Genomic DNA, 9,398 nt, shown 5'->3' with positions numbered 1-9,398 from the left:
GGTCCCCACATGGTGTGAGGTCGCACCAACCTGCCATTGGCTGCTGATAGATCTACCGCCTCCCGTTGCCCCAGCAACCCCAGGGTGCGAGCCAATCGCTGTGATCGCACCATCCTGGCGCGTGAGGAAGACCGCGCGGGCGGACCACCGGTGACTGCTGATTGGTCAGCGGAGCCGTCAATGATTAACAGCGCTTTCTTAATAGGCACGGGGGGCGGCGCTGAGGTCTTCATTGGTGACGCCATTTATCCCCTACTTCCATCCCTGGATTGATTTGAGGATTGCGCCGTCAATCAAATGGCTCTTAAGATTTATTGGTCTAGAGTGTGTTGCGACGGCCCAGTTCTGGGATGACGTTCGTTGGTGGAATTGCGTCCAATCAGTTTCCCTCGGCTTGTTGTCAATGATTTGTAGACGGCGCTGTCAATCAAAGAGTACCTAATTACTATTGGTTTAGAAGGTATCTATCAAGGTTGGAACGGCCCGGATCTGGGCTAACATATAAACATAGGGACGAAGGCGGGCGGCCAGGTCATTGAACCGATGGCGGAGTCGGCGGGCACCGGTCACCCGTACTGGCCGCGGGAGCTGCAGCTGCCCGGCTACCGGCACAACGAGAAGCCGCTCTGGAAGCTGCTGTCCTTCGTCTTTGCCGGCTCGGGGCTGCTGCTGGCCGGCACCTGGCTGCTGACGTCCCGGGCCCGGGCCGGGCAGCCAGGGGTAGCGCGCCGGCTCGTCGTCTGCTGGTTCGCGGTCTGCGCCTTCGTGCACGGCGTGATCGAGGGCTGGTTCAGCCTGTACCACGGGCAGCTGGCCGGCGACCAGGCCTTCCTGTCGCAAATCTGTGAGTATCGGGTGAAGGGAGGTTTCCCCGGGGTGGGGAGCGGAGGCCGTCCCTGAGGGTTGATGCAGGGATGAAAAGAGGGCTTCTTGGGCGGTGGGGTGGGTGAAGGATGGCAGGAGAGGCATCGGTGGTCTCCTGGGGGAGGAGGAGGAGGGTGTCAGGGATACCTGTGAGCATAGGGGGTTTGGAAGTGAAGCTGCTGGTCAGTGGGGTGGGGAAGAATTGTCAGGCCTGGGAGGTGAAGGATATGGCAGTGGCAGGCTGGGTGGGGATTGTCAGCCCAGGGGAAGGGAGGCAGAGGGAGCCCCTCCCCCATGCACTGACCCTGCCTTCAGAGGTGGGTGTCCTGTCAGTATTTAATTCAGTATGTTCTCCTGTTACAGGGAAGGAATACGCCAAGGGTGACAGCCGGTATATCAGGTGAGTACCTACATTTACTGTCTACTGGCTGGATGAATCGGATCTCCGTCTGGGGGAGCATATCTGCAATAGTGATCATAACATAATCCCTACCGAGTAAGGTGGCCGTTGAGTGTATGTTTGAGGTCTACTGTAGCCCATCCACTTCCAGGTTTGATATGTGTGTTCATCTGCACACCCCTGTTGTAACATGTGGTTATTTCAGTTACTGTCACCTTCCTGTCAGCTTGAACCAGCCTGGCCATTCTCCTCTGACCTCTCTCATTAACGAGGTGATTACACCCAGAACTGCTGCTCACTGGTTGTTTTTTGTTTTGTTTCTTGTACCATGAGAACATAGGAAATAGGAGCAGGAGTAGGCCATCCGGCCCATCGAGCCTGCCCTGCCATTCAATAAGATCATGGCTGATCTGTCTGTAAACTCAGCTCCATCTACCTGCCTTTTCCCCATGACCCTCAATTCCCCTACTATGTAAAAATCTATCAAACTGTATCTTAAATATATTTAGTGAAGAAGCCTCAACTGCTTCCCCGAGCCGAGAATTCCACAGATTCACCTCTCTTTGAGAAAAACAGTTTCTCCTCATCTCCGTCCTAAATCTTCTCCCCGAATGTCCCCTAGTTCTAGTCTCACCAGCCAACGGAAACAACTTTCCTACTTTTATCTTATCTCCCCCTTTCAAAATTTTGTGTGCTCTGTACTACCATGCTCTGTTATCCCTGGACTCCCAGCCGTTTTTATGCCATGGGCCCTTCCTGAGGGGCCAGTGGGCCTCGGGTTGGGAGCCCCTGCTCAAGAGACCCTTGCGTGTGAAAATCTCAGGAGGTCATTTTCTGAGATGCTCAGACCACCTCCTCTGGCAGCAGCGGTCATTTCCGCGTTCTGATGGTCAGTCAGAACAACCACTGAACCTCGTGACCATGTCTGCATGCTTTTCTGCATTGAGTTGCTGCCACGTGATTGGCTGATTTGTGTTAGTGAGCAGGCGTACCTAATAAACTGGCCACTGAGTGACAGTGTTTAAATGTACTTTCTTCCATCAGAATGGGGAGTACCCTTAAAATATGGAGGTAAATGAATTCCTCTTGGTGCATTGTCATCTTCTCCACTCTCTCTACAGCAGTGACAACTTCACTGTTTGCATGGAGACCATAACAGCCTGGGCCTGGGGTCCCCTGAGTATCTGGACAGTTTTTGCCTTCCTTCAGAATAAGCCATACCGACTTGTCCTGCAACTTGTTGTCTCACTGGGTAAGTGTCACAGATCCTCGCGGGTGGGGAAGGGGACTGGAACTTTGGTGCAGGGAGCTTCACCCTATGTCCAACCCCAAGAGGGTGTGCTGGGCTGGTGTGGAGAGAGCCCAAACTCTGTCTGACCCCAGGATTGGAACGGTGTGGAGGGAGTTTCACTCTGTGTCTGACCCTGGGAGTGTGTGATGGGACGGTGTGGAGGGAGTTTCGCTCTGTGTCTGACCCCGGGAGTGTGTGATGGGACGGTGTGGGGGGAGTTTCACTCTGTGTCTGACCCTGGGAGTGTGTGATGGGACGGTGTGGAGGGAGTTTCACTCTGTGTCTGACCCCGGGAGTGTGTGATGGGACGGTGTGGAGGGAGCTTGACTCTGTGTCTGACCTCGGGAGTGTGTGATGGGACGGTGCGGAGGGAGTTTCACTCTGTGTCTGACCCCGGGAGTGTGTGATGGGACGGTGCGGAGGGAGCTTCACTCTGTGTCTGACCCCGGGAGTGTGTGATGGGACGGTGTGGAGGGAGCTTCACTCTGTGTCTGACCCCGGGAGTGTGTGATGGGACGGTGTGGAGGGAGCGTCACTCTGTGTCTGACCCCGGGAGTGTGTGATGGGACGGTGTGGAGGGAGCTTCACTCTGTGTCTGACCCCGGGAGTGTGTGATGGGACGGTGTGGAGGGAGCTTCACTCTGTGTCTGACCCTGGGAGTGTGTGATGGGACGGTGTGGAGGGAGCTTCACTCTGTGTCTGACCCCGGGAGTGTGTGATGGGACGGTGTGGAGGGAGTTTCACTCTGTGTCTGACCCCGGGAGTGTGTGATGGGATGGTGTGGAGCAGGGGTTCCCAACCTGGAATCCACAGACCGCTTGCTTAATGGTTTTGGTGAATGTCATGAAGGTTTGGATCTCTTGGTATAGAGGGAGTTTCTTGCAAAATGCTGGAGGAACTCAACAAGTGAGGCAGGATCAATGGAGTCGAATAAACAGCCTACGTTGGACCAAGACCCTGCATCTGGATTAGAAAGGAAGGGAGCAGAAACCGGAATAAATTGGGGGAGGGAGCTGTGAGTGAGACCGGGTCGGGGGCCTGTTAAGTGATGGGCCCTCGGACATGTGAGCAATTTGACTTGGCAGCCCATCGAGTCTGCTCTGCCACTCCATGGCTGGTTTATCATCTCCCCTCAACCTCACTCCCTTGACTTCTTCCCCCTAACCTTTGACTCCATTACTAATCTGCGCAATGACTTGGCCTCCACAGCCATCTGTGGCAACGAATCCCACAGATTCGCCGCCCCCTGGCTAAAGAAATTCCTCCTGGTCTCCGTTCTAAAGGGACGTCCCTCCATTCCTCTGGTTCTAGACTCCCTCACTGTTGGAAACGTCCTCGTCCACTCTGTCTAGGCATTCGATAGGTTTTTTTTAATGACATCCCCCTCATTCTCCTAAACTCCAGTAAGTCCCGGTCCAGAGAAGAGGTAAAGGGGCTGAAGAAGGGAACTAAAATGAGTGGACCATAGAAGGGGAGGAACTAGAGGGAGGTGAATAGAGAACCAAGATGAGGAGCAGAGATGGAGATGAGTTGGGGTGAGTGGGTGGGGGGGTGGGGAGAAGTTATTGGAAGTTACTGGGAAATCCCACTTTTTGCAGTGGATGGAGACGAAACTTCGCTCTTTAACTGATGTACCCCTTGTTGCTCCCTCCTTCTCCCCCCCCCCCCCCCCCACTGCAGGGCAGCTGTACGGCGATGTCCTCTACTTTCTCACAGAGTACCGGGATGGCTTCCAGCACAGCGAGCCGGGACACCCTCTCTATTTCTGGTTCTACTTCGTCTTCCTGAACTCCCTGTGGATTCTCATCCCCGTCGCCCTGATCTTCGACGCCTGCAGACACCTCAGCGCCGCGCAGGCTGCCGCTGACCAGGAACGGCCCAAGGCCAAGAGCACCTGAGGAGGCTGGGGTCCCCAGCTCCCACCCCTCCCAGTCCCCCAGTCTGCTCCTGTGACTCAACAGCGGGCTGTGTTCGCCGCCCTTCTCCAGAGGGATTCTAACGGTGGCCGCTCACTGGGAATAATTCTGAGAGATGTTCAGGTTCAAAATCTTTTTTTTAAAAAGACGGTGATTTCTGTCGACGGGGGGGGGGGTGCAACCCACAACTGTTGCCACAAATTCTGCTGTCACTGACACAGCAGGTCGTCAATGTCAAAGTTCAGTTCAACACAGAACACAATGAAACGGGAACAGGCCCCCTCACGCGCGTAGACAGTCCTCCAGCTCACTTGCAGACGTTGGATCTTCGATGTCTCTCCCCCCCCCCCCCCCAGACGACTGGTGTTTGTTGTCGTTGTTGTTGTTCGTCCATCGTCGACGTCGATGAGGACCTCGGCACCATTATGATGGTGTCGAGACTAGCGCGTGACTTGGATTTAAGTGAGGGAGAGTTGTGCAGCGTCAGCCTCACTCTCTCGTCCCAATTCCCAGCTGCATCCAGTGGCAAGACAGAGTTGAGATGGCTGGAGATGGGACTAGGCGCAGTGGATGACCAGGACGTCTTCTGTGTTTTGTCCGGCTCTACGCGTTCCACGACGCTTGCAGAGACCGTTTTCTTGACCATTGGACCTTCCATTGATCTCGTCCGCTCAATCCGCCGGAGTCTGTCTTCACATGCTGGGATAGACAAATCCCTATCTCACCGAGGGTTTGAGACCCGTCGGCTACCCTCACCTGGTTTAGCCGGCTTGTCGAAGCCGTTGCCCGGGGTGTGGCCGCTGTCGCATGCAAACAGCTACGGGGAGCCACAGGTGAGAGCTGAGTGCCAAGTGGGGACCAAAGGTGGACTAACCGCCTTGAAAAGGACGCGACATGTTCCCCCACCAGAGGTGCTACCCCTCCCTGACACCCCATATACCCCAGAGGAGGACTGGTAGGCCCAAGGCTTCAGCCAACAGGCCTGGAGTTGCCCCCTTCTGGCTGACTTCCGGGCTTCCGTCTTCCGATCATCTCCAGGACTCGCCGATGGCTATGAATGAGGACCCCAAACTCAAGGCCTCGAGCCCCAGAATCACCAATGATGGGGACACCAAGCACGAGGCCTAAGCTTCGATCTCTGGTCTCGCTGAGGCCCTTGTGCCTCCTGCCCGCACGGAACTCTGATCCCAGATCCTGCTGACCTGTGGGGGGAGGGGGGGTGGCCATGGCCATGCCAGCCACTGCCCTCACTGGATACGGGCCGGACAGATGTCCTCTGTCACATTGCTAACTTTAAAACGCTGAGCAGAGGCCCAGACCCCTCACTCCTCTCTCATCCCTGTTCCTAATCCGGGGGTGTCCAGCCTGGGGTCCACAAATGCCTTGTGGGTGTCCATGGCATAAAAAAGGTTGGGAACCCCTGCTATAAACTCTACCCTAGCTCTCCTCCCTGCCCCCTAAAACAATCCCTGCAAACCTAAAAATGTCAGCCATGACCTTAATGGGGACCATCTTGCCCAATTAACTAAAGTGTGAGCCAGTCTTGGGAGATAGAACAGTTTAGCTTCTGAGTGATACTTTGTGGCTGGTAAAACCAATGTGTGGCTGGGGTGGGAGGAATACTCTGTCTCATTGAAACTACAGGTGACAAAAGGTGGATGTTGGATGTGAATACCTGGAGTATTGTGTGCAGTTTTGGTCCCCTAATCTGAGGAAAGACATCTTTGCCATAGAGGGAGTACAAAGAAGGTTCACCAGATTGATTCCTGGGATGGCAGGACTTTCATATGAAGAAAGACTGGATGAACTGGGCTTGTACTCGTTGGAATTTAGAAGATTGAGGGGGGGATCTGATTGAAACGTATAAAATCCTAAAGGGATTGCACAGGCTAGATGCAGGAAGATTGTTCCCGATGTTGGGGAAGTCCAGAACAAGGGGTCACAGTTTGAGGATAAAGGGGAAGCCTTTTAGGACCGAGATTAGGAAAAACTTCTTCACACAGAGAGTGGTGAATCTGTGGAATTCTCTGCCACAGGAAACAGTTGAGGCCAGTTCATTGGCTATATTTAAGAGGGAGTTAGATATGGCCCTTGTGGCTACGGGGGTCAGGGGGTATGGAGGGAAGGCTGGGGCGGGGTTCTGAGTTTGATGATCAGCCATGATCATAATAAATGGCGGTGCAGGCTCGAAGGGCCGAATGGCCTACTCCTGCACCTAGTTTCTATGTTTCTATGTATCTGTGCGTTTAATACGCAATTCCAGACAAGTCTCGATTTGCTTCGCCTCTTGGGTTTTGTCTTGCTTTCAAAACAGGCGCCAAAATATACTTTATCAAAGAACGTTCGCAGTGTACAACCCTGAGATTAGTCTTCCCCAGTGACGGCCAGGAAACAAAGAAACGCCGTGGATACCGTTCAAAGAAAAACTTTCAAACCATCCCCCCCGCCCCGCCATGTGCAAAAAAACAAGTCTCTGAAATGGCAACAAAAAAAAGAGCGGAGAAACACAATATGAAACATAAAAATCTGAAAGGGTCTGTATTCAGTTCGACTTCGTGATTATTATCTGCAGGCTGCCCTGATTCAACATAGGAACGACTGAAAACCTATCATAACATGAGCTACAGAGTCCAATCCACAAGCCCAAAACGCTGACTCCATCCTCCGACAGGAGGGAGAACATTGGAATTGAGGGACCTTCCTTCGGGAGCAGTGAGCAAAGGGGAGGGAGAGGGGGAGAGAGAGACCACCAGCATTGAATATTCAAAATGATTCTACAATTTGGGATGTGCTACCACAATAAATGCATAATTATGCAAACATAGAAACATAGAAAACATACAGCACGATACAGGCCCTTCGGCCCACAAAGCTGTGCTGAACATGTCCTTGTGTGAGGAATTACCTCAGGTTACCCAGCGCCCTCTGTTTTTCTGAGCTCCATGTACCTGTCCAGGAGTCACTTAAAAGACCCTATCGTATCTGCCTCCACCCCCGTCGCCGGCAGCCCATCCCACACACTCACCACTCTCTGCGTGAAAAAACTTACCCCTGACATGTCCTCTGTATCTACTTCCAAGCACTTTAAAACTGTGCCCTCTCGTGTTAGCCATTTAAGTCCTGGGAAAAAGCCTCTGACTATCCACACAATCAATGCCTCTCATCATCTTATACACCTCCATCAGGTCACCTCTCGTCCTCCGTTGCTCCAAGGAGAAAAGGCCAAGTTCACTCAATCTATTCTCATAAGGCATGCTCCCCAATCCAGCCAACGTCCTTGTAAATCTCCTCTGCACCCTTTCTATGGTTTCTACATCCTTCCTATAGTGAGGCGACCAGCACTGAGCACAGTACTCCAAGTGGGGTCTGTCCGGGGTCCTATATAACTGTAACATTACCTCTCGGCTCTTAGACTCAATCCACAGTCGATGAAGGCCAATGTACCGTATGCCTTCTTAACCACAGAGTCAACCTGCGCAGCAGCTTTGAGTGTCCTATGGACTCGGATCCCAAGATCCCTCTGATCCTCCACACTGCCAAGAGCCTTACCATTAATACTATATTCTGCCGTCATATTTGACCTACCAAAATGAACCACTTCACACTTATCTGGGTTGAACTCCATCTGCCACTTCTCAGCCCAGTTTTGCATCCTAGCAATATCCCGCTGTAACCTCTGATAGCCCTCCACACTATCCACAACACCCCCAACCTTTGTGTCATCAGCAAATTTACTAACCCATCCCTCCACTTCCTCATCCAGGGAAATGTAAAAATCACGAAGAGTGGGGGTCCCAGAACAAATTTACATGACTATATTCCAAATTTGGGTGGTGGGGTGGAGGTGTATCTCTACCAAAGGAGGTGTAAGGCCCTCTTTCCCTCTGCTGGCCTGCAGGTCACCCTGGGGCAAGGTGTAGCACCTGCTTAGCCCCCGATCAGGGTCACATGAAGCCGTGAGCCTAGGCGGTGGAGATCACAAGTCCTGGTTATGCGCTCACTGACGCCGGGCAGACAATCTCTGAAGGGTATTGATAATGGCTGGGGTCATCCATCTTGTAAAGACACTGAAGGGGTCTTATTAGAATGCAGGTGGAAGACCGTGATTGCCCACAGCACATGATGATATTGCAAATGTTAAAGTAAGTGATTACCACAATTGAAGCTGTTGTTAATTGTTCATTGTTGTCTTTGTGTTGAAGCATAAAATATCGTGTCAGAGTGAGATTCTCCAAGACTCTCCCTGGAGGTTCAAACTTGTTTAATGTCACTTGGGTTCTCTGTGTGAATAAAGTGTTTTATATTTCCCAGTTACAACTTCTGTGTGGCTCAGTTTTCGTTATTGTGGGCTCCGACGTCGAGAACATCTTCAAAAAGGTGGCGTCCGGACCGGCTGGTGGCATAAGGAGCGGAGGTTCCCGGGTTCAAAACCAGTCGGGTCCGCTCCCGTGTACGCTTTCCATCCGTGCCGGGTTGAGTGTCGAGATCGCAACTCGACTTCGTAAAATAAAGGGCAAAATACTGCAAAGATGTCTGTGCAAGGAGTGGCGCGCCACACAGTCTCTGTCTCGCTCCGCGCCTTGTAAAAGCCATGAAAAAGACATCATCATGCATGCATGCACGCAGTCACATGCCAAAAAGAAAGGTGCCGTCCGTCATTAAGGACCCCATCAACCCGGATGTGCCTCTTCTCACTGGGTGGAGGTACAGGAGCATGAAGAGACTCAACATATGAAGAACAGCTTCTTCCACTCTGCCACCAGATTTCTGAAGCCAATTAACCAATCCAAGAATATACATGCAAAACATTAGAAGTTTAAAAAAAAGAATAAAAATCATTAAGTTCCCTCAAACAGTCTAGTGGGGGGGGGGGTCAGCTATAGATTGACTTATCATAGAGCCTAATGGCCGAGAGTAAGAATAACCT

General features: G+C 52.3%; 1 protein-coding gene across 1 annotated transcript; it reads left to right on the top strand.

Annotated features, from left to right (window-relative positions):
* The first annotated feature begins 506 nt into the window (after window positions 1-506).
* Window positions 507-8,788, top strand: ebp (EBP cholestenol delta-isomerase). Its single transcript, XM_072249949.1, has 4 exons — window positions 507-844; window positions 1,228-1,264; window positions 2,386-2,516; window positions 4,236-8,788. The coding sequence occupies exons 1-4, from the start codon at window positions 544-546 to the stop codon at window positions 4,451-4,453; spliced, it is 687 nt and encodes a 228-aa protein (XP_072106050.1). The 5' UTR covers window positions 507-543; the 3' UTR covers window positions 4,454-8,788.
* The last annotated feature ends 610 nt before the right edge of the window (window positions 8,789-9,398 follow it).

Source organism: Mobula birostris, unplaced genomic scaffold (genome assembly GCF_030028105.1).
Source record: "Mobula birostris isolate sMobBir1 unplaced genomic scaffold, sMobBir1.hap1 scaffold_1060, whole genome shotgun sequence".
Taxonomy (NCBI): Eukaryota; Metazoa; Chordata; class Chondrichthyes; order Myliobatiformes; family Myliobatidae; genus Mobula; species Mobula birostris.
Note: the sequence above shows the minus strand (reverse complement) of the source record. Positions and strands in the feature narration are given on the sequence as shown.